The sequence below is a fragment of the Trachypithecus francoisi genome, unplaced genomic scaffold, assembly GCF_009764315.1.
Source record: "Trachypithecus francoisi isolate TF-2019V2 unplaced genomic scaffold, Tfra_2.0 Lachesis_group11, whole genome shotgun sequence".
Lineage (NCBI taxonomy): Eukaryota > Metazoa > Chordata > Mammalia > Primates > Cercopithecidae > Trachypithecus > Trachypithecus francoisi.
In genome coordinates, this window is record NW_022681456.1 from 127459545 (window position 1) to 127485253 (window position 25709).

Below are 25709 nucleotides of genomic sequence, written 5' to 3' on the forward strand. Positions count from 1 at the left end.
AAACATACCCAGCCATAGTTATTTTATTTCAAACTGTAGCATTGATAGAGTGCTTCATGATGTTTATTTTTCTTTGCTATTATATTATAAATAATGTTTTTAAAGAATTCTCATTACAAGGTAAAACAAAAAGAGCAGTCACATGTTTTCAGTTTAGAAGCAAATCCTGGCTTGGTGATTTTTAGCTCATCCATTTGTCTATCTATCTGTGTGTGTGTGTGTGTGTGTGTGTGTGTGTGTATATATATATATTTTAAATAATCTACCTCTTAAATTTGCTAGGTAAAATTCTACCTTCCCTCTTAGTACAACTTACTTTTTATGATTATTTCTAGATTTGTAAATATATAAAATGTAAAATATATAAAATACATGAAATGTATACCTGTTTTTTGAAAGAAGCTTAAATAGAATTTATTTCCCCTCATAAATATAAGAACTTTCTTGTATTTTTATAGCACCTTTTGGGGTGGATTATGATCAAAGTATTATTTAAAGAAGACCTGGAATTAACATTTATTTGTCTCTTAATTGTATACTCTTTTGAGTGATTGAGAGGTTAAGTTTCTAATCAAAACAAAATTACTGTGCCCTAACTTAAGGCATAATTATTTAAAGGACAAGTATAAGAAATCTTAAGAAAAATAAGTATTATTTTCTGTTTCTACTAAATCTCATTGTAAGTAAATACTAAATATTTGATAGTTTGCATTTAGAAGTTTGTAAATGTTTTGGGTCCTTTAGATTTTGCCACAGTTTGCCAAGAATGCACTGACTTCCATTTTCCCCGAATTGAAGAGCAATTAGAAGTTGTCCAACAGGTGGTACTTTATGCCAGAACCCAGCGCAGGAGTAAGTTGAAAGAATCACTTGGTGAGTAAAACTCACTTTTATTACATTCTGTCTGTAAACACTGTAATAGTATATGGATCATTATTAAGATCATATAGAAAATTATATTGGTGGAAGATAGAGGGAAATTAAGAACAAAATTTAAGATTATTTTAAGTTTTTTTTTTTTTTTCTATAAAAAGAACATCAAAATGTATTTTTGGTTTTTGGGGTTTTTTTTTTCCTTCAACTTTTATTTTAAGTTCCAGGGTACCTGTACAGGATGCACAGGTTTGTTACATAGGTATACGTGTGCGTGGTGGCTTGCTGCACCTGTCAACCCATCACCTAGGTATTAAGCCCACTGTCTATTAGCTGTTCTCCCTGATGTTCTTCCCTTCTCCCAGTAGGCCCCAGTGTGTATGGTTCCCCACCATGCGTCCATGGGTTCTGATCATTCAGCTCCCATTTATAAGTGAGAACACGTGGTGTTTGGTCTTCTGTTCCTGCATTAGTTTGCTGAGGATAGCAGTTTCCAGCTCCATCCATGTCCCTGCAAAGGATATGATCTCATTCCCTTTTATACCTGCACAGTATTCCATGGTGTATGTGTCCCACATTTTCTTTATCCAGTCTATCATTAACGGGCATTAGGGTTGATTCCATGTCTTTGCTATTGTGAACAGTGCTACGAAGAACATGCGTGTGCATGTATCTTTATATAGAATGATTTCTATTCCTTTGGATATATATCCAGATCTTCAGAAGCTTGAACTCTGTGCCTAATTTTCTTTTTTAAGGGAATGGTTTTCTTCAAGGTTCTTAGTGAAAACTATTGTTAAATTTCAGTACTATAGTTATACTTGAAGTAGACACTCAGTGGAAAGTTGGTGATCTTTTGATCCAAGTTCTATATCTTTAAAATGGACGTAATTATTACTACAGAGGGGATTGGAAACGTAGACTAAAAGGTAGCACAAAATATACACTTTTTGTATGTTATATCTTTGACTGGCTTAAGTAGCATGAAGTCAGTTAAATGAATTATTTTTCGTTCTTTAAAAAAAAAAACTCTGTGTCCTCAAATAACTGCTTTTTCTTTATTTATCCATAACTTAACATTCTTCGTATTTAGGAAATTTACAGGAAAAATTTTTTTAATTTATTGAGATATATTTGACAATATTGTATATATTTGAGGTATACAATTTGATGATTCAGTGTGCACAGATATTGTAAAATAATTAACTTCACATGGATTAGCATCTTTATTACCTCAGATAGTTACTACTTTTTGTGTCCATGGTGAGAACACTTAAGATCTGCCCTCTTAATGAATTTCAAGTATACACTAGAATATTGTTAAATATAATCACATTGTCATACATTAGATTTCCAGAACTTATCCATCCGTGTGGCTGAAACTTTGTACCCCTTGACAAAAATCTCCCCATTTCCCCCCACCCCAGCCCTGGTAACCACCTTCTACTCTCTACCAATGTGAGTTCAACTATTTTAGGTTCCATGTATAAGTGAGATGATATAATATTTGTTTTTCTGTGTCTGGCTTATTTCACTTAGCATCCTGCAGGATGCTTAGTGTCCTCCAGGTCCATCCATATGGTTGCAAATGGCAGGATTTTCTTTTTTGTGGCTGAATAATATTCCATTGTGTGTCTGCCTGTGTATGTGTGTACATTTAGGTGTGTTTTTAATATCTTGATTATTGCGACTAATGCCAAAATGGAGATAACTGTTTAAGATACTGATTTCATTTCCTTTGGATATACACCCTAAAATGGAGTTGCTGGATCATAAGATAGTTCTGTTTTTAATTTTTTAAGAAACCTCCATCCTGGAAATGGTTTTTAAAGCTATTGAAAAGTTAGTGGCATCTTTCTTCAGAAGCTTTCTATCTATACATAGGAAGAGGGTTAAGGGAAGTCAGGTAAAAGAAAAATCTCTGGCTCAAATCCCAGAGTAATTTAGCTGTTTTTTAATTGAAAAATGAAAGTTTAAAGAGTGGTTTCTTTGTAAATTAAATTGGTACCATGGGTTTGTTTAGTTAGGACCTAAATATTAGGGTAGTAGTCATTTCAAATATGTGTTAAGTTGTATTTTTCTTTTATTTCATATATCACAGATATAAAATCACAAACATCCTCTTGTCTGGCTTGAATGCATACACAGTATTTTATTATTTCTCCTTTTTTTTTTGAGACAGAGTCTCACTCTGTCATCCAGGCTGGAGTGCAGTGGCGCGATCTCAGTCCCTGCAACCTCTGCCTCCTGGGCTCAAGCAATTCTCGTGCCTCAGCCTCCTGAGTAGCTGGGATTACAGATGTGTACCACCATGCCTGGCTAATTTTTGTATTTTTAATAGAGATGGGGTTTTGCCATGTTGGCCAGGCTGGTCTCAAACTCCTGGCCTCATGTGATCCACCCGCCTTGGCCTCCCAAAATGCTGGGATTACAGGCGTGAGCCACCGCACCTGGCCAGTATTTTATTATTTCTTATAAAAAGCTGATGTTGGTGCCCAGGAAATAAAACATGGTAAGCTTTAAAATTGGGGCTGTCTTCTCCTTTAAATCTGCGTTTGGTACTTTTGAATGCTTTTTTCTTTCTTTTCTTTGTTTTCACCTGCTGTGTTTAAAAGAAACGGTTATAGTATTTCAGGTGCATATATTTTTGTTGCACAGTAGCAGAGAGATATTATATCTTTGCTTGGTATAAGGAAGACCTTTCTGAAGGGTCTTTGTTCCCCTCTCCCATGTTCCTCTCTCCCAGAAATTATAGAATTCTTTCCTTTTTCGTAGCTAGAATGTGGCTATCTAGTCATAACTTGACTAGGGTTCACTACAGTTTATCTATTCAATAAACTTTAAAAAAAATGGTTTATATGTTTTTAATCATTCTTTAAATAGGTCAGACATTCTGAAGATTCACAATTCAAACTATACAAAAGAGCATACAGTGAAAGTGTCCGTAACTCTGTTCCCAGCTATCCAGTTTCCCTCTTCAGAGGCAGCCAGTGCTATCACACATGTCCCTTGCAGACAGATGTTTATGTATGTATAAGCAAGTGTATGTGTGTACTTGTTTATTTTCCTTTTTTACATAAATGGCAGCTTTCTGCGTAACACTATTCTGTATTCTGCCTTTTTCACTGAGTAATTTATCTTGGAGATCATTTCGTATCAGTCCATAAAGACCATCCTCATGCTTTTATGCTGTTGCATAGTAGTCCATTGCAGGATATCCTGTTATTAAATCAGTCCCCTACTAACAGACATTTGATCTATTCCTTATTTTTTGTTATTATAAGTAGTGATGCCTAGTAATGGTAAATAACCTTGTATATGAATAAATGTGCATGTGTGTGAGCCGTAAGCATATCTACAGAAGAGATTCCTAAGGATAAATTCCCAGGTTAAAGTTTATAATTTTCATAGCATTGGCAATTACTCTCTGTAGTATTTCTACCAGTTTATATTCCCACTAAAGGCAGTTGAGGGTTTGCTGTGGCAATATGTGTTATATATAACAGAGCCAGCTGAGTATTAGAAAATCCCTATAGAAGTATATCCTAACAAAACCTTTCAGAATATCTTGGTATACCCTCTTATTCTTCTACGAGTTGTTATTACTTTTATCAACCCTCGCCAAAAGAACTCATATCCATATTACGTAAAAATAGCTTCCTTTTTCTCATACAAACTAGCAATGATGTGATCAGAAACATTTTAACATTATTCTTAGTAGTGACTAAAAGCGTGAAGATTGAGATCATGACAGGTGTGGAAGGAGGAGGAGGATTCTAAGTATATTTATGAGAGATAGAAAGTGTGCAGTCAATGACAGGAAGTTTTTAAACCACATATGGCTAAGGCAGAGCGTATATATCATGATTTTATTTTGTTCTTGTTCAAGCAACTACTTTGTGGTTTCAGTGAGTCAGTGATGCAAGTAGGTTTATAAAAGACTTTCTTAAAGCTGCATGTTATTACAGAAGAACTTTGTGAAAATACCTTCTCCATCTTTTTCTGTGCACACCTACGTATTTGTTCTGCACGTTTACATCCTGATATTCAATTGTTTATTCTAAGACATTCCATTATTTTTCTTACTGTGGTTGTTAATATATTAACATCTTTGTATTTCTGTGGTCCGTGATAAAAAGCCAAAAATGTTTATGCACATTTTATATACGTTTTCAAAAAATAAAACTGGCCATCTTCTTGCTATTACTAAACAAGGCATTGCCATGAAAATATGGAAAGGGAAATGGACTATTTACTGTTCTCTCTTGTTTACTTAACAGAGATTCTATTGGTTCATACTCCATGTGAACAAGATTAGAGTCCTTCTTTATTGTTCCTTATAATCTGTGCTACGATTAGACATTTATTCAAAGCCTATCAATCAAATGGCTCTGTATTGCAAACAATAATTCATTAAATATGGATTCTAGCATCAGAGCCTTCTATCTCTCTGACTCTTGATTTATAAAATATGTGCATTTACGAAGTACAGTGTTATAAATCAATTTATCAAAGTAGTCACTAGATAAAAATGTTACTTTTATTCAGATCTCTTTTAAAATTATAATATTTTGATATTTGCTGTTTACTTGTTTGAAGGTCTGTTTTCATGTGATTTTCTGATGCTGAAAGCCATTCCAAAATAGTTTTTAATTGGAATAAATATGCAACCTCTTAAAGACGGCTAATATGAAGGCTAATATTCAGTTTGCATTTGTGAGTTCTGATGGAATTCTTATAAAGTTCAGTTGTCTCTTTTATTAAAATATATATGTAAAATAATTTGCATTCGATCTTTAATAATGTATGTTCAATCATAATGTTTATTTTACCAACATTTATTCTTCTAAGAAATAGCATGCCTTCAAAAAAGAAGAAAAACTGTTAAATATCTGAAATAAAAAGTTCCATTTGAAACAGTTTCACCTATCTGTTATAACTGTATATAGCGTCAGGTAAGAAATCCATTTTAGGAATGGGGTGAATATACAGTGATTCCTGGTCCCACTAGCCGTTTATTTGTAACCCTGAACAAGTTCTATCAACAACAGTGACTTAGATTCTAAAAATAAAGATGGCCACACCACAACTACCTAATGAAGTTATTTTATATGTGGTTAACTTGGTGCCCTGAACCTCCCAGATGAAAAACAGGATACTGGCATGTCTAATGTGGTTAATACCATAGGACTTAGAATCTGAGTATGTGAATTTAAGACCTGGCTCCACCACTTACCTGTGCATGCTTGGTTAAGTTAGTTAACCCATCCAAGCCTCTACCTCCTCATACATAAAATGGACATAGTAGTAGGACCTACCTGCCAGGGCTGTGGTTATAGAGGTTTTGTAAGAATTAAATGACATCATCCATGTAAAGCGTGTAGCAGAATGCCTGGCATATAAATGCCCTTAGTGAATTTTTGCTGTTGCTGTGATTCTTTTGGGAGTGGTCATAGTAACATATTCTCATATGTTATGTTCTTTCATATTGCATTGTCTTATGAGTAGATTCTGGAAACCAAAATGGAGGAAATGATGATAAGACTAAGAATGCTGAGAGGAACTATTTAAATGTTTTACCTGGTAAGTATTTTTTTTTAATTTTAAATTACTGTTTTCTTATACCAAAAAAAGTTTTATAATGCACAGCATAGGAATCTGTGTTTTAAATCGATGATTTTAGTATATGTCATCATATCACTTTGAAACAACACTTGGTACCTCTGTAATACACTTTGACAGATGTTTTCCAGTGTTAAACTTGATTTTGTTGTTTGTTTTGAGAGAAGCCATACTCTGTCGCCCAGGCTGGAGCACAGTGGTGCCATCTCAGCTCTCTGCAACCTCCGCCACCCGGGTTCAAGCGATTCTCCTGCCTCAGCCTCCTGAGTAGCTGGGACTACAGGCGCCCGCCACCACACCTGGCTAGTTTTTTTGTGTTTTTTGTAGAGATGGTGTTTCACCATGTTGGCTGGGCTGGTCTTGAACTCCTGACCTCAAGTGATCCACCTGCCTAAGCCTCCCAAAGTGCTGGGAGTACAAGCGTGAGCCACCATGCCTGGCCTAAAACTTAATTATTAATATTATACTAGTACTCACTTTTTTCTAAATCCATAAAAGAAAAATTGCTCAAGAAGTTGCATAAGTTTTATCATTGTTTTTTATTGCAAATTTTCTCTTATACATTATTTGTTAGTTTCTTAGGAAATAAACCAAAAAATAAGTTTTACTCTGAAATATTAACTATACACTTCTCAGCCTTAGAGCTAAGATGCAGTGAAATATGAACAATAGTGCATAGAGATATAAACAGTTGGACTTAAATATAAAGAAAACGGGTCATCTTACTTAGAATTTTATGTTCATTTCCCCTTACATTTTTCTGTTTTCCATTTTATTTCCTTTATTATTCTTTTTTTTTTTTTTTTTTTTTTTTTTTTTTTTTGAGGCGGAGTCTCGCTCTGTCGCCCGGACTGGAGTGCAGTGGCCGGATCTCAGCTCACTGCAAGCTCCGCCTCCCGGGTTTACGCCATTCTCCATTCTCCTGCCTCAGCCTCCCGAGTAGCTGGGACTACAGGCGCCCGCCACCTCGCCCGGCTAGTTTTTTGTATTTTTAGTAGAGACGGGGTTTCACTGTGTTAGCCAGGATGGTCTCGATCTCCTGACCTCGTGATCCGCCCGTCTCGGCCTCCCAAAGTGCTGGGATTACAGGCTTGAGCCACCGCGCCCGGCCTATTATTCTTAAATATGTTGTTTAACACCTGAAAATTCAGTCTCTCAATCCTGTTTCTGATTAAATTCACTCTGATAACCTGTAGTGTTTGTCTCACAGAGCATAACAAGGGCTATTTGTATACTTTATAAAATTTTTTAAGTAAGTGGTATATTTTACAGTTTCAGAAATAGCCATCTCTTGATGGTTTTTTATTCTCCTTTAAGGTAATTTTCTCACATTTTCTTCCCCAGATCTTTGACATGTAGGTCACATTACATATGTATATGTATATATATATGTATATGTATATAAACCACTGTCACTCAGTTGGAACACATTACATTTAATCTAAGCAACTATTATACCCATTTCTGGTATTCATCTTGTCGGGCCCTGTCTGTTAGCCTGTGGTCATCAGCCTCGAAATTTCCTTCCACCTTCAGTTATCCCACCTTAGCGGATAATGTTAGCATCACCACATGTTGTTTCCTCCACTGTGTGGAACAGGAAACCATCCTCCTCTTCGTTTAAAAATACCTTCAGTGAAGGATCTATTGTATTTCTCTTCATGGATCCACAACTTAAATCATCCATATTTTGTGGCTTTCTTAAAATGTGCCAATCTTATTTCTACTCTGGAAGAACCAATGTCTGGTTTTTTAAAAACATAACTGTTTGTTGCTGTATGTATTTCCTTCCTTAGTCTTTTCTGGAAAAAGCCTATAGGTTGTTTAACAAGTGGCAATTGAGTCTCTCAGTCGTCTTTCTGATTGAATTCACCCTGATGACCCTTACTAGTGTTTGTATCACAGAATGTAACAAGGACTGTCTTATTTGTGTACTTTGTCTCTGTGTTACAACCAAATCAGGAGGATATATCATAAGTCTGAGTCAGAAAAGGAATATTAAAGTATTCAGTTAGAGATAATAGCATATTCATTTCCATTTAGTTAAAGTATACCTACACAACCAGGATGTTTACAGCAGATGAAAAATATCTAAATCAAAACGTATTTTAATTTTTAAATTGCAAAGAAAAACAGTTTTATTTATATACTTGTAAGCCAGTCATAATTTACTTAATAATGATCTAAATATTTCCAGTTTATATCCTCTAATTCTCATAACCTTGTAAGGAAAGCAATCAGCATTATTTTCCCCATCTCATACACTAAGTAACAGAGGATCGATAAGTTGAATTGATTTGCCCAAGATCACTCAGCCAATGTGCTAGAAATCAGATCTTAACATCCAATCTAGTCCTTTTTCTACTATAGCATATTAATTTGATTACTACTGCCAGCCCCATGGCCCCCGTTTTATTAATGGGTAAAATTAGGCCAAGAAACAAGTCATTTAAGGTCAAAGAAAGCAGTGCCAATTTGGGGATTAGGAACACCTGACTTGTTCACTAAGTCATCCTGCCACACTCCTGGATCGTGGCCCATATCTCAAGCTATGACTTCCATCCTGTGAATAATCAGTAGCAGTTTAGAAGGTAATACACTGTACTGGGGCCAGAAGGATATTGTCTTATCACATAGTCCACTGAGTTTCTGATAAGCAGTCTGTGTCTTTTGTTGCCTTCCTAGAAAATTATAACTGCTCCTCACCAATTTTCTTTTTTACTTTCTCTTTATCCAGTTTATTGTGATATATCTGTTGCTATCCTTTCTTTAATTTCCTTCTCTGTTTATCTAATTCCTTTATCTTGTTCAAGTTAAAATAAAAAATAAAAGACCTTTGCCTGGGACCTGTCAGAGGCATCTGTGGATACAGCTGATGCAAACTGGTAACTAGAAATGTTAACCATTGGGCTAAAGTATATGAAGTATTTTAAGTGTACTCTATGTTTCTAAGTAGATTCTGAGATAATGACGTTGCTGCAAGGGCGAGCAGAATTTGTGAGGGCACAGGTTAAGAGTGTGAGAGTAGAGATATGCAGACCTTTCCTAGAAGGACTTACCGGAATTTCCAGTGAGGTATATGTATTGGTAAGAACATATCCTTTCTGTGTTTTCTATTTTATTTCTTTATATTGATAGGAACTACAGAAAATACAAGCTGATGAGATTTTTCTTGGCTTGTGGGGGCTTCACAGAAAAAAGAGTGATGGTAGGAAGCATGGATTTTAATGTTTGAGAAAGACTGCTCCAGCGTTCAGCCTAAAATATTCATTCAAATAATAATATTGAGTATCTTCTACGTGCCAGGTGCTGTTCTACTTGCTAAAGATAGAACACTGAAGAAGATAAACAAAATCCCTATAATTATGGCACGTACACAGTGGTCTCTTTAAAATAATATGTACACAAAATAATTTCAGTGCTAAGAAGAAGATAAAACTGAATAAGGTGAAAGAGTAAAGGGTGGAGGAGACCACTAGTAGATAGGATAGTTAAGGAAGACCTTTCTGAGGAGGTGACTTTTGATCTGAGATGTGATTGATGAAAAGAAGTCAGCCCTGTGAGAATCTTAGAGAAAAGCTCTCCAGGCAGCAGCCCTGAATTGGGAACAAGCTCTGCATGTTGGAAGAACGGAACAAAAGCTTGTGTAACTGGAGTGACGAAGGAGTGAGACAAGAAGATACTGGAGAGAGAGGCAGGGTCCAAGTCATCTTGGCCTGCTAGACTAGTGGTCCCCAGCTTTTTTGGCACCAGCACCGGGGACCGGTTTCATGGAAGAGTTTTTCCACAGACCGGGAGTTGGGGAGGTTTGAGGATGATTGAAGTGCATTCCATTTATTGTGTACTTTATTTCTATTATTATTACATTGCAGTATATAATGAGATAATCACACAAGTCACTGTAATGTAGAATCCGTGGGAGCCCTGAGCTTGTTTTCTTGCAACTGGATGATCCCATCGGGGGGTGATGGGAGACAGTGACAGATCATCAGGCATTAGAATCTCGTAAGGAGCACGTAACGTAGATCCCTCACATGCGCAGTTCACAGTAGAGTTCACGCTCCTGTGAGAATCTAATGCCGCTGCGGATCTGACAGGAGGTGGAGCTCAGGCCGTAATGTGAGCAGTGAGGAGCGGCTGTAAATACAGATGAAGCTTCCCTCCCTTGCTGGCGCTCACCTCCTGCTGTGCAGCCCAGTTCCTACCAGGTGATGGACGGTGCCAGTCCATGGGGGACCATTGTTCTAGACCATGATAAAGAGTATGGATTTTAAGTAGGGGAGCGATAATGATATATATTTAAGTCACAGCTGCATGAAGAATTGGTTTGTAGGTGGACAAGCAGGGAGTAGGGAGATCAATTAAGAGAATATTACAAAAACCTAGGTGAGAAATTACAGTAGCATGAACTGGGGTGACACCAATAAAAGTGGAATACTCAGATGTGGGCTATTCTGGAGATAGAACTGAAAATAGTTGGTGGTAGATTGGATTGTGGATGAAGTGATAGGCATTGAGGGAAAGCACAGGAATTAGGGACACCTATCTTTCTGTCCTGGGCAACTAACTGGACAGATTGGTCTCGTACGTTGAGATGAGGAAGAGCAGATTTAGGGCATAGACACGACAAGTAACCTTTTTTACATGTTAAATTTGACATTTTAGGCCAGGCGTGGTGGCCCACGCCTGTAATCCCAGCACTTTGGGAGGCTGAGGCAGGCAGATCATGAGGTCAGGAGATGGAGACCATCGTGGACAACATGGTAAAACCCCATCTCTACAAAAAAATACAAAAGTTAGCTGGGCGTGATGGCACGTGCCTGTAATCCTAGCTACTCAAGAGGCTGAGGCAGGAGAATTGCTTGAACCAGGGAGTCAGAGGTTGCAGTGAGCTGAGATTGTGCCACTGCACTCCAGCCTGGTGACAGAGTAAGACTCCATCTCAAAATACACTAATTAATTAATTAATTTGACATTTTAGGCATTTACATCAAAATAAAGATGAGCACTTATTTGATTTATTTACTGCTTGGTGGTCACTTCATACCAATTTATGAACCTATTGCATAATTGGCTATTGTCTCTTATTTTCATTACCCTCTCTCTGAGAATTAAGGAGCAGTAATCACAGTTGCTTCCTGAATCCGGTAAATGTTCGTGATAGACCCCACTGGTTCAGCACATTGATTGCTAATTGCCCTTATTTATAAAGCCCAGTGATGAATGTGACTGAGGCATTTGATAATCATAATTGTGTTTCTTGTTCACAGGGGAATTTTATATTACACGGCATTCGAATCTCTCAGAAATCCATGTTGCTTTCCATCTTTGTGTGGATGACCATGTGAAATCGGGGAACATCACTGCTCGTGATCCTGCCATTATGGGACTCCGAAATATACTCAAAGTTTGCTGTACCCATGACATCACAACAATAAGCATTCCTCTCTTGCTGGTACATGATATGTCAGAGGTAAGCAGATAGAAAAATCCTGGAACTTTATGATTAACATAATTATAATATTGATTTAACCCTCAATATTGTATAATAATCCACTTTACATTTTTTTAAACTAATGGATTTTTGCATCTCCTATCTGGTTAGTAGAATTGAGTGAAATATAATACAAAATGGTGAGTAATCCTTAATCATTTATGTTCATAGAACTATAGCATTGTCCTATAGTAAATAGACTAGAAAATCAAAATAATAATTAGCTTTGGATAAGGTATGTGCCCCTACACCTCTTTCTCCTCCTTTTTTCCCCTCCTCTTCCCCCCCTCTTCCCTGTCTTCCCTCTCCCCTTCCCCGTCTTCTTACCCCTCTTTCTTCTTTTTTGCCGTAAGTAGTGTTAGATTTACATACACGTATATATTTGGCTTAGGCTGCCATGAAAATTAGTTTGCATTTTCTGAGTATGCATGAATAGGTAATGGAAAGAGATGCTAGATGACAGGAAGAAACCAGCCTTCGTTTAACATTTTTCTCAAGGGTTCTTTTTAGATAATACAGTTCTGCAATTAAGATGTAGCATAATCGTTCTTCCATTTTATTGTGTACTATAATTTAATTTTTAACAGTCTCTTCCCATGACTGGTTTTCCTCTTTCTTCTTTCACCCACATAGAAACTGGTTAGAAGGCATACATTGTAGAAATAATACAAAAACTAAAATTCAACTTTACGTAGTCTGGAGAAACAAATGAGCCTCAAACCAAACAGGTCCAGACAAGTCATAGGAGAGCCAGTGTTCAACTTGGTGATGAAGGATTCCTATCAGCAACTCTATGCCTGCTTGTTTTGAGGAGGCATTTATTAAAAAGCAAAATTGGCCCCTGTAGTCCCAGCTACTCCCAGGACTGAGGCAGGAAGATTGTTTTAGCCCAGAGTTCAAGACCAGCCTGAGCAACATGGTGAAACTGTATCTCTTTAAAAAATTGCTGACTAGGAAATGGAGATGGTGATTGTCAGGAAGGAAGTTTGATTATTGATTATGTATAGTTGTTTACCAAAAGAAAAATGATATGTTGTAAAGGACAGTGTAAAAGATTTTATGTTTTACTTTTTAGACTAAGTCCCCACTTAGACTCATTATATTACAGGGGCCTCATTTTAAATTTCGGATCCTGTATAACAGGGGTCCCAAACCGCCAGGCCAAGAACCTGCCACACAGCAGGAGGTGAGCATCAAAGGGCGAGCATTACTGCCTGACCTCTGCCTCCTGTCAGATCAGCAGCCACATTAGCTTGTCATAGGAACGTGAAGCCTATTGTGAACTGCGTGTGCGAGGGAGCTCGGTTGTGTGCTCCTTGTGAGAATCTAATGCCTGATGATCTGAGGTGGATCAGTTTCATCCTGAAACCATCCCCGCTATCCCTACCCTCACCCCCAACTCCAGTCTGTGGAAAAATTGTCTTCCGTGAAACTGGTTCCTGGTGCCAGAAAGGTTGGGGTCTGCTTCTATATAAACACAAAAAAATAATTCTTGTCCTTCCGAGACAGGGTGATTTTAAATGACTTCCCATTTATAATCTATGCTGGTATATTTTTACCAGGCACTTTGTTGTTTTGATTAGGAGAATCCTGGCACTGTCCTACGAAAGCTTCATCAGACTTACTAATTTCTCATTCCATTCACTTCTGTAGCCTCAGTCATACCTAATATGGTATCAAGAGAGATAGACAAACATTTTTTTTCCCCACCGTAGCTTTATGAAGTTTTTGTTCCATCAGGAATTTTTAGCTATTGTTAAATCATCATCACTAACTAGTTTATCTATAAAAGGGTCTTTGGGAGTAACAAAGTTTATGATGAATTCCTACCACAAGGAATTCATCCAAACATTCCTGCAGCTGGACTCCTGGTTAACCAGTTTATAAAAATGGTTTTATGTAGGTGGGAAACAACCTCAAAAACAGTGTTTCCAAAAGTCACTAAGTTCAGATTTACTTCCAGACATCTGATACTACTAGCATTCCCTCTCCCACAATGTTACAAAAGCTACATGTGTTAAATTGGGAAGGCCAGCTGCAGAACATTAAGTTTGTTTCCAGAGTGTCCACTTTAATTCACAAAAGTATATTGAGCTATGATTCTCCCATTTGTTGTATCTAAACATCCATTCAGGTCAAGAAGTTTATAAACTCAGACACTAGACAGGATATAGAGGTAATATTTGTTTTTGCTGTGGTGCAAGGATCCCAAAGCATTTTCAGGCGTCATTTTCCTCTTCTAACAGAGTTGTTAGACACTCAGTTACCATATTTTAGTGTGTGCAAGAAAATGAAGATGACTGAAGTAGCCCAAGTCCTGTGTCAGATAAAAGAGCTATAGAAATGAATTGCAGTTTAAAAAGGATAAAGGAAAAATAACCTATCAGCAAGAAGAAAGACATATTATCCATTTTATCTCAATAGATCTTTGTGATCTCAAGATACTGTCTTACTAGAGTCAGTCTTATGGAATGAAACTACAAAGCAAGAATATTGAATTCTCACCTTCCTTTTATTTTTGCCGTTAACTTGTTGAATAATTTGGGGCTTACCAAATTGTTTAGTTTTGTAACTGTTACTAATGAAGATTTTGTTTGTTTTTAACTTTTATATTGGAGTATAACACACACACATATAGAAAGGTACACATAGGTATACAGCTCAACTCTTCATAGACTGAACACCCATATATAACAAATATGCAGATGATGAAACAGAACATGACCAGCACCCCAGCAGCCACTTCCCTTTCAGTCACTTAAACCACACTCCCTCCTCAAGGGTAGCCACTGTTTTCATCCCAAAAATTATGGATTAGTTGGGCTTGCTTTTGCTGTTTATCTTATATCTGGCTTCTTTCATTCAGTATTATGTTTGTGAGATCTATCCATAATATTGTGCATGGTTATAGATTGTTCATTGTTGTTTTTTATTATTTCATTGTGTGACTAGACCACAGTTATTTATGCATTCTATTTATGGACAATTGGGTAGTTTTTCCAGATTTTTATTATTATGAGTAGTATTGCTATGAACATTCCAATAGACATCTTTTGACACTACTGTTGAGAATATACTTAGGGATAGAATTGTTAGGTCTCAGGGTATGTTTATGTGTAACTTTGTTAGATATGCCAAATAGTTTTTCAAAGTAGTTATACCTATGCTGTTATATTGAATAAAGCCAGACTATTTCTCATCTTCTGATAAGGGTTGTGAAACTTATTAACACAGGTGTTTCAAGTACCTCAGAGGCACATACTTGAGAAGTAAAGAATAATCGTGGAATATTCCCCATTGGTGCATAAACGCAAATGATAATTCTTATATCTAAATTCCAAGACATACAGTGAAGACTTAAAAGAACATACTGACTAACTCTGCAGTTCAGCCTTACCCTAATGAGAGGATTCAAGTTGAGTAACCGTGAGCTTTAGACAGAAGGCGTTGTCTCAGTTGTAGTCAGAACTGAGATTTTAAGTTCATGTTCGTAGGGGTAGAATCTCTTCTGTGCACTTGTCATCTGGAGTGTGACAGTAGGGGCCCAATTTGTGGCAAGTCTGTAATGTTTCACATGAGCCTTCCAGCTTCATTGGATTTCTCTAACAGTGCATTCTCACAGGCATGTCACTATGATTTAGTCACTTTTCCGTTATTTAGAACTTACGATCAAAAACTTTCTGTACTGTTACCTGGCCCACTATGTTGTCTATACCATCTACTATATCATATATACTAAGATTTGTTTCCAGAAGTGAGCTCCTTGTGAAACTGCTGGCCACAACTCATGATGACATTCAATAAGTCATTCTTGTCATGACCTTATTGAATTCTAAAGCTTACAGTTTACCTTTTCTAAGTACCCAAAACCATTCTTTTTGGTGCTGGTTTTAGTCAGAGACAAAATGACAGGATTAAAAAACTCTTGCAAGCATCTATCTTAAACTTATGGTGGAGTGTCTATGGAGGGACCTGGAAGATTGAAAACAACTTAGACGTGTGTTGGGGGGGATTGGGTGTGTGTGCGTGCACATGCCTATACAGGTAGCTGTCTAGTTTCCTCTTAGAGTCATATGCTGCTAAGTGTCATTAAGTTCAAGTATACTGAATATGGAGTTTATATCATCTGAGAATTAAATTTATTTTTAAAATATGTCCGTCACTTCAAAGATTTGCTGGGGTCCTGTCACAAGTTGGTATTTTGGTATATTCTCTAAATCGCATTTAGATATTTAGAGATTTAGAGATTTCAGATTTAGAGATTTCAAAGATAAAGCTTTGTCATTAATTCACACCATTCTGAAAAGTGTGAAGTTCTTAATTTGTATCACAAATACTTGCTCTAGACCATGCTATTAACCCCACGTATACAAAAAGCAAGAAAGCAGGGTATTAATGAGGAAAATGTGATGATCTTTGGACAAGTAGGACAATGAACTTGATTACTTTTCCCCTACCTACTTTTGGTCATACCATTTAACCCATCCCTGTTTTAATTTGTGTTACAATCTTTCACTATTACCATTAGTATCCTGATTTTAATGCATTGGAATAATATGTATTCTATTTGTGGGTGTTCAAAACTAGCCCTTCAATAAGCTCTATGCTTAGAGTTCACATTAGTTGTCCTAGTAGTGTTTAGACGTGACCTTAGCCTGAAATAATTCAAGGCTAATGATAGATGTCAGTAAATTCTAGATTATAAGACAAGTTACTGTCAGAAAATGCTTTTTTATATGTAAAAATGAGTGCTTCATTAAACCAGTGTACATAGTACTAATTCCTTGATTCTGATTACTATCCTAGTATTTCAAAAAATGATTGGTTTTAGAGTAATATTTTAAGATGATACAAATACTCAGTTATACAATAGTATTTATTCCTACATATGGGTTCTTGAATAAAATGTTTAACATAAGTGAATAAGTAGATCCTTAATGAAATTAGATACCGTGAATGAGAATCAGCAGAAACAACCAAACATAGAAACAGATGCACAAAGACTTTTAGCACTGGACTTATAAAACACAGACCATACAGTACTTGATTACTGTGTTTAAAGAACTGAAAAGCTTGAAAACAAGCTTAAAATGCCTTCAAGTAAAAAGATGTTATGAAAAGTGACCTGGCAACTATAAAACATGCTGAGAGAAATTTTAAAAGACCTAAATAAATGGAAATATATACTGTGTTCATGGATTGGAAGACTCAATATTGTCAAGATAATAGTTCTAAAATTGATCTATAGATTTAAATCCCAATTGGAATTCTTATAAGGTAATTTTGAGATTTTGACAAGCTAATTCTAAAAGGTATATGGAAATGCACAGGACCTGAAACAGCCAAAACAATTTTGAAAAAGAACAAAGTTAAAGAACTTACACTAATTTCAAAACTTGCTATAAAGTTACAGTAATCAATGCAATGTGATATTGGCAAAAGAATAGACTGTGGATCAGAAAACAGAATAAAGCATCCAGCAGACATAAATCCATACATATATGGTCATTTGATTTCCAGCAAAGATGCCAAGGCAATGCAGTGGGAGAACGGATAATCTTTTCAGTGTTGCTGAAACAACTGAATATTCATATAGAAAACAATCTTAACCCTTACATTATATCATATATAAAAATTAATTTAAAATGGATCATACCTCAACAAAAGAGCTAATATTATAAAGCTTCTAGAGGAAAACACAAAATAAAATCCTGATGACGTCAGGTTAAGCCGGTTAAAATTTGTTAGGCCACAAAGGCATAAGCCATAAAAGAAGAATGTAATAAATTGTATTTTAAAATTCAAAACTTTAGGTCATCAAAAGATGCTATTAAGAGAATGAAAATTCAAGCCTCAGGCTGTCACATAACCTTGAGCAATTCACTGTACTTCTCTGAGCATCTTTTTTTTTAATTTATAAAGGTTATTTTTGTGAGATTATGTGTATTGTAAGGTTTCATGTAAACATAAGACATTATTATTATAGTTTTCAGAGCCATCAGCATTGCTCTGTAGCTGCAGACATACATACATTTATTTATTTATTTAGTTAAGATGGAGTCTTGCTCTGTCACCCAGGCTGGAGTACAGTGGCATGATCTCGGCTCACTGCAACCTCCACCTTACAGGTTCAAGCAATTCTCCTGCCTCAGCCTCCCAAGTAGCTGAGATTACAGGCATGCACCACCACGCCCAGCTAATTTTTGTATTTTTAGTAAAGACAGGGTTTCACCACGTTGGCCAGGCTGGTCTCAAACTCCTAACCTCAGATGATCCACCTGCCTTGGCCTCCCAAAGTGCTGGGATTACAGGTGTGAGCCACTGCGCCCAGCCAACTGTAGACATTGTGACCTTGTTCTCTCTGTACATCATCTTTTCACCAGGAGGAAGTAAGACAAAAAAACCAAACACTTGTCCCTCCATGCATGTGCGTACTCCATAAGACCACTAGCTCTTTTGCAGCAGCCTTTGCAGTTACAAGGAAATACTCTTCTTTCTGTGAACTTTGAAGCCAAAGTGTTGTAACTTAAACTTGAATATCAGAAAATTCTAGTGAATTTTTAGAAGCTTCTAGGACCTAACCCAAGAGGATTCTTTACTTTTTAGCCAACCAAAAAACTACACCTCTTTTGTTAATCAATCTTAAAACCAAGTGTCTTGGACACAAGTTTAAAAGTAGCTTCCTATTAAACCCTATTTCTGGCCTCAGAGAAAGTCACATTCTTTTTAAATGTCCATGGATAAAAGCTAATTCACTCAACCTATGTTTTTGAGCATGTGTATTGCTCAGTATTATAGAAGGCATTATAAAGGTAATAAAGGTGAATAAAAAGTGGCTTCTGCCTTCAGAGAGCACGCAACTTAATAAAGAAGAGAAAGAATAAATCCCATCCTTCTGCCTGCTCCTCTGCCCTTCTCCCCAAAAACGACAGGATAAAAATCTGAGCATTGAGATAAAAGGAACAGTAAAGTACTTTGGGAGTTCAGAGAACGGAGACATATTTGTAGCTGGGAAAATAAGAAATACTGTATGGAGGAGATGGCAATTAAGCTGAACATTGAAGAATGAAGATCAGGTTCAGTAGATGGAATTACTGAGAAGGGCATTGTGGGTAGAAGAAACAGATTGAGGAAGAATGGAGGAAGGTGGGTGACAGGCACTGCAGACCATGTTTAGGCAAATGTGAGCAGATATACTTGACTGCAACCTTCATTTTTAAAAATGTAAAAGTCACAGAAGCTTAAAGTAGCTTTGGCTTTAAGGTATGTAGCCTTAAATAGTAAAAGAAAGGCTTACATATTATGTGTGAGACAGTAGGAAGCAATTGTAAGTTCTTAAAACAGGAGTATAATATGATCAGAAATGTACTTCAAATAGCCAAAATTAGTGGTTTAGAGGGGAAACGCTAGCATTCAGGACACTAGATAGGAAGCCATAGCGGTAACCAGCCATGAGGTCACAAACACCTTCAGAGACTGGTGAAGAACTGGAATAATGTGATCATCAGCCCTGGGGCAGAGGCGGGGAAAATGTCATGAAGAAAAGGAGTGGTCACAAGGTATGTGAATTACAGCAATAAGTAAACGGCAATTAACTAGAAGACTGAGAAAAGGTTTGGTAATTAATAATCATTGATGATCTGACATAAAGAATTTCCAGTTGAGTGATCGGGTGGAAGCCTGCTTACAAAAGATGAAAGACTGAGTGGTTGGTAAGGAAGACATCATTCTTATTCTCGCACATGTGTCCAGTGAGTTTTTCAGAAGCTATGTGCTGTGTGATAATATAACAGATTGAATGCAGAGACAGATATAAGAATTCAGATGTCTTCTGATAGGCTAGGCTTTAATGAGATTTGCAGAAATTTAAAACATTATTACACTTATTGAATTTTTTTTTTTGTTTTGGAAAATAGTTATTTTTCATTAAAATGTTATTTATATTAACATGAATGGGTTTATTGTTTTTAAATTCATGTTTTCTTAGTTTTAATTCCTAATGCAATAAATATCAAGAGATATAATCTACATAAAGAAAAACTCTTTGGAGTCCTCAGTAATTTAAAAAAAATTTTTTTAGAGCGGGGGTCTCACTATGTTGCCCAGGTGGACTTGAACCCTTGGGCTCAAGCAGTCCTCCTGCTTCAACCTCCCAAGTGGCTGGGACTACAAATGTGCACCGTTGCACCAGGCTAATATTTAAGAGTGCAAAAGATCCTGAGACCCACAAAGTTTGATAATCACAATAATGAAATAATCTACATGTTTTATAGTTATAATTATGAAGACTTAGGGAAAAACAATTCTGGTGTTTGTGAAGAGGAATAGATTTTTAAATGGTATACATGCTAATCATACTATGGAAAATTACCAATGTTTTGGTTATAGACTGGCAGTGACACTTATATCCATATTTGACTGAAGATTAGAAAGGAACGTAGAAAAATGAATGCATTTGTTTTGTTAGGTGGCTGGGATGGGGCATTTGTTTATTTCCACTCATTTGTAATAATGTATTATACAGTAGAAACATTTTACTGCTTACGCAAATATACAATGTAATATAATTATTCATGCTAACATTGAGGTTAGTAGGTAGAGTTCCTATGTCATATTTGTCTTTAGAATTATCCAGAAAAATTAAGGATTTTTTTTTTAATCGTATTTGTGGGGCTAACTAAATTAGTTTGTATTCCACAAGTATAGTCTTAGAGCCGGAAGAAGCTGCATGCCTAAAAACTAGAGGAAATCCAGTTGGGATTAGCAAACAGTTGCCTAAATCTGTTCACAACGTGGATGGTCAACATTATAGATAAATAAAGATCTGACTTTATTTTGTATACAAAGTTCTATTAAAAACATATCTTATGTTTTGTTTCTGTTTTTAGGAAATGACTATACCCTGGTGCTTAAGGAGAGCAGAACTTGTGTTCAAGTGTGTCAAAGGTGAGCGTGATCTTCTCTCTGACAACCACCACCTGTATTTCCTCCCAAATATGGAAAGTAGAACAACCCAGAAGAAAGAAGTGAAAGATGCCCCTGTCAGCTATTGCTTCAGTTAGATAGTTTAGCAAGTAAATATTTCATAATAGGCTTTTTTAGTTTTATTTTTCTAGTCACAAAATAAGTCTCCAGCCCCTTTGGAAATGCAAGGCTATTTGGACATTAAGTAGACTTTGTTCTGCTGCTAGCTTGCTATTACCTTTATTCTCTTAAAAGGAAAAAACTAGAGCCACATATTTATTAACTTTTAGTAAGCTGTCTTGGCTTCATTGTATGGAGACTCAGTTGGATTTGAGAAATCATAAATAAGAGCATGTTGACGAAACTGTTCAGCCTCTCTGGCACGAAGAATTAGGGATTGCAAACATTTGTTTGTCCTTTAGGGGTAGCCTATCCTACAGGCAAATGGCTCCCTAAAAAGTCAAGCCATGAAGCCCCACAATGAAAATTCAGTTAATTTCAGTAAGCGAGGGGTAGGTTTGAAGGCCAGAACTTGTAATGCAGCAACATCTGTTTTTCTATTTTAGGTTTCATGATGGAAATGGCTTCATGGGATGGAGGAATTTCTAGGACAGTGCAGTTTCTAGTACCACAGGTATGTTATCTGAATAGATCTCACCCCAATTTAATCTCTTGTATTAGATTTCTCACAGATAGAGCTAGGCACCCTGCCCTAAAATCCTAAATACAACATAAAATGCAAATCGCTTTCTGTGTTTTCAGGAGAGAAGTATTTGGATGTGATAAAGGCACTTAGTGTGTTGTCAAAGATATCAGCCTCTGCCACTCCAGGGGTTTGTTGTTTAACCCTAAACAAAACCTGACTCCTCATTCCCCCTAAACAAAACCTGACTCATCATTCCTTTGTTTTTCTCCACATTTGTATTATATAGATTATAAAGGGTTCTTCAATAAGGACATTATTAGATAATGATTCTGTATTCTGTGAAGAACTTAGCAACATCAGTGGTTTTATATTACTGATTACACTAGTGTTACCTAGAGGTTTTTCTATTACTCAAACTTATTATTTGACAGAAAGGACATAAGTGCTCAGAAGATGGAGCCAGAAAACCAGCCCTTGTCCATAGCCATGCAGTTATATCAGTCATGAAAGATAATTTTCACATATTGCACTCACATATTCCTAGTAGAACTAGGTCCGTATTTTAAAATACTTCTAAAATTATTTTAAAAATCAATGATTTGACAAGTGCAATTATTATTTTTTTCCTCTTACAGAGTATTTCTGAAGAAATGTTTTATCAACTTAGTAACATGCTTCCCCAGATTTTCCGAGTATCATCAACACTCACTCTGACATCCAAGCACTAAACCCTTATAGATTGACATGCTGGCAGAAGAGGATTGTTAAACTCTCCAGGAACTTGTGCTATGCTGGGAATCTGTCAAGCAAAAGATGCCCAGAAAGAGAACCTGCAACTGAATCCACAAATCAAGATACATGTCTGTGAAACCATTCCAAAAATTTATATACTGCAAAACTAGTGATCAACCCCTAACTTAAACACTTAAAGTTTCTTTATGAATTTCTCTTTTTGTTTCTTCTCCACGTTACCTGTGAATATTAGTAATCTAAAACTTTGTATTGGTCACACATGGGTACTTGCAAAAGGAAGCTTGCTTATATTTACATGAAGGCATTTGACTTTTTCAGAAGGCTTGACTCATATCAGGTGCAAGCCTTAATTAAACATGCAGATAAAATCTTCCTTTTATTTGCCGAAACAAAATTTAAAAGCACTGACATATACGTTGCAAGTACAAATTTCCTGTGAAAATCTTTTTATAGAAACACAAATGTATGAGACAAATGTGCTTATTCGTTTCAACTCTCCTGTTGCAGAACCCTCCTTTTAATCTACTCCTTCTAAGGATGCACAAGTTCGAGTCAGAAGACGTTTCGGATTTTTTCTGTCTCATCCTCCCTCTGTGACCTTGCATTTGCATGTTGATAACATTTCATGGACTGAGAAATAGTGTTCTTTTTTGCAAGCTTGATGTCAAGATTAAACCAGCCCCTGGCAGTATTTTAGTGCTCATCAACATTGTGACAATCAGTGAAGGAAGATCATGTTTATATTTCTGTCCTCCCTGTGTTCTCAGCTTGCTTAACCACTCTTCGGAACTCTTGCATTTCTTTGCAGATAAATGTATCCCCATTTCTGCCTCTTCTCTATTTCCCCTCCTTTTCCGTTGTTTTTCCTTATAGCACTACTTTCTCAGGTGCTGCATGTCATATATTTGTCCCATCTATAACATTTTCTATGAGTAGCAACTCCATTAAACAAAGGCATTTACAAAAGCACACAGGTGTTTAGAAAAGCAATAGTTTTATCAATTCCAAGTTGTGTGGATATTGTAACTGGCCACAAGAATGAAATGGAGGGCATTTGGTGTCATAAGATGGCATGTCTTGATGACAAGAAACAAAACGTCCTTCATTAATATGCCTCAATGTAACAACTATTATAGAAACTCTGTTAGCGAGCAGAGTGCTTTCCTGTAACAGAATGTGTCTTAATTTTCTACTCAAGGAAAAGGTGTGTCCAAGTAACAACACTAAAGACAACCCTAAGGAGAACACCCACTCCAGCAGTATGTCCATCAGACACTAAAATTCTCCAAATTGTTTGTCAGGGAGCCTGGCGATTCTGCCAAGAAGGCAGGTGTTTCGCCCTTAGAGCCTATACAGTTCTCTTGGAGAAACTGTCTTTCAGGCACCACTGTTACCACTGAGACTGATTCTAATGCAAAGCAGGGAAGACAGAGGCAGAAACCAGGAGAGTGGTGGTAGATCAGTGCAGCGGCGGTATCAGAATGGAGGAGCGAAGTTTCATTCATGGATGTTTGTTGAATGCTGCTGCCCAACTCTTCCTTTGTCACTTCTAGGCTATTCTACTAAGTTACTTATAAACTGGTGGCTTTAACTGAGGGCTGTGTAAAGGTATTATCTGGCATATGAAATCAGGATAAATTTATCGAATGTCCGTTTTTCACATGCAACTGTGTTACAGAAGTAGTAAAATTGGAAAAATCATGTTTATGGTGTTACCACTGATGGAAACACACAAACACCAAGCTAATAATAAATATATAATTAAAAAGCTAATTATATGCACTTAAATGGTGGGAATTTTAGTGATGCAGTAATTGAGGAGTTTGGAGTTTTGTATTTGGACCAAGAATTATGAGATAAGGATCTTTTTCTGAGTGTTCTAAAGGGCTTCTTGGACGGGAGTAGTTTCATGCACTTCATGAATGATGTGAAGAAGGTACCTTAGGCTGAGACAGCATTCTAGGTACAGGTGGCTGTCTGTTCAACCAACTGTGGATGGAAAATATTCTGAAAAAAGACAATAATACAACAATAAAAATTTTAAAAATACAATATAACATCTGTTTACGTGGCATTTACATTGTATTTGGTATAAGTAATGTGTAGACGAATTAAGTATATGGGAGGCTGTGTGTAGGTTATATGCAATTCCTACACCATTTTATATAAGAGACTGGAGCATCCAGGGATGTCGATATTGGCAGGGGGTCTGGAACCAGTCTCCTGCGGATACCAACGGACAACTGAGTGAGGCGCAGATAGGAGCAGAAATGGAATGGAGGCAGTGGTGAACGGCCAATAAGTTGAGAGGAGCTGACCACAAGAGTCTGAGGATGGGGAGATGAGCACAAACATTGACATTGGTGAGGATTGTGAGTTAGAAGTTTTCTATTTGTATAAACAGTTACATATTCCTAAATGGCTCTCAAGGCCTTAAGAGTGTGCTTTGGGAGTCAGGCAGAGACACTGAACCTGAGGTCTCCATTCTGTGCTGCTGTTTCCCTCCCTTCCCCCATTTCTCTCTCAAAGCACCACACAAGCAAAGCCATTGATCTAGAAGTGTGGTCCCAGCTGGTTCTCAGCATGACTGTGACCAGAATGGAAGAAATGCATGAGAAAGAATTTCAGCGGGAAGAGACTGAGCTTGCCTGGGAGTTGGCAGATCTCTTATTGGCACAGTACACACCATCATTTGTGTCACTTCAGTTGGATCCTGGCTAATTCTCACAAGAAGAAAGCATGTTTTGCAAAAGAAAGATGAAATCACAGAAACATTTCTTTTCTAAAAGCTCTAAGGGAAAATTCACAGAACTGTAGAAAGGACCCACCAAAGTTAGAGATTGGAGCCTCAGGCCTAGTTTCCAGTTTCTTTTATTGTATTTTCTACTTTTCAGTTTCTAGGTGAAAATGGCTGCTTTTCTGTGACTTAAGTTTTTCCATTTATATGAAGTTGGACTGATTTGCTCAGTAGGAGTAATAGAAGTATAAAAATCATTATAAATGTGAAACAAAAAGAATACAACACCTATTTGGAAAAAAGTACCATGTTGTAAGAACCTTTTAAATGAGTGGTTTTCCATCCTTTAACTATTCAAGAACCTTTCATTATCCATCCCATCTTTGCCTGAAATGTCTTGAGAACATAAACAATTGGAATTATTTGAGCAATCTTTTTTATTGAATCAAAGACAGGATATCTGGAGAGAAGCTTCTGATTAGCAAATGGTACATAGTATTGTCACCTACAGTGATCACCGTGCATTCTCATGCGTAGTATTACCACATAAAATGCAAGAATTATCATTGTATGATCCCACGCAAACTTGCAAAAACAAAGCCTTGGTGTTTGACTTAACC

The 25709-nt window shown here is 36.7% G+C and overlaps 1 protein-coding gene across 3 annotated transcripts in view; it reads left to right on the forward strand.

Moving 5' to 3' along the window:
• Window positions 1-24409, forward strand: part of CUNH12orf4 (chromosome unknown C12orf4 homolog) — a 44708-nt gene extending 20299 nt beyond the window's left edge. For all 3 annotated transcript variants that reach the window (XM_033223155.1, XM_033223156.1, XM_033223157.1), the window contains 6 exons: window positions 745-873; window positions 6382-6456; window positions 11766-11968; window positions 20878-20935; window positions 21520-21587; window positions 22235-24409. In XM_033223155.1, the coding sequence (XP_033079046.1) occupies window positions 745-873; window positions 6382-6456; window positions 11766-11968; window positions 20878-20935; window positions 21520-21587; window positions 22235-22327 (626 nt within the window). In that variant the 3' untranslated portion in view covers window positions 22328-24409. The remainder of the gene's footprint in view (window positions 1-744; window positions 874-6381; window positions 6457-11765; window positions 11969-20877; window positions 20936-21519; window positions 21588-22234) is intronic.
• Window positions 24410-25709: the final 1300 nt, after the last annotated feature.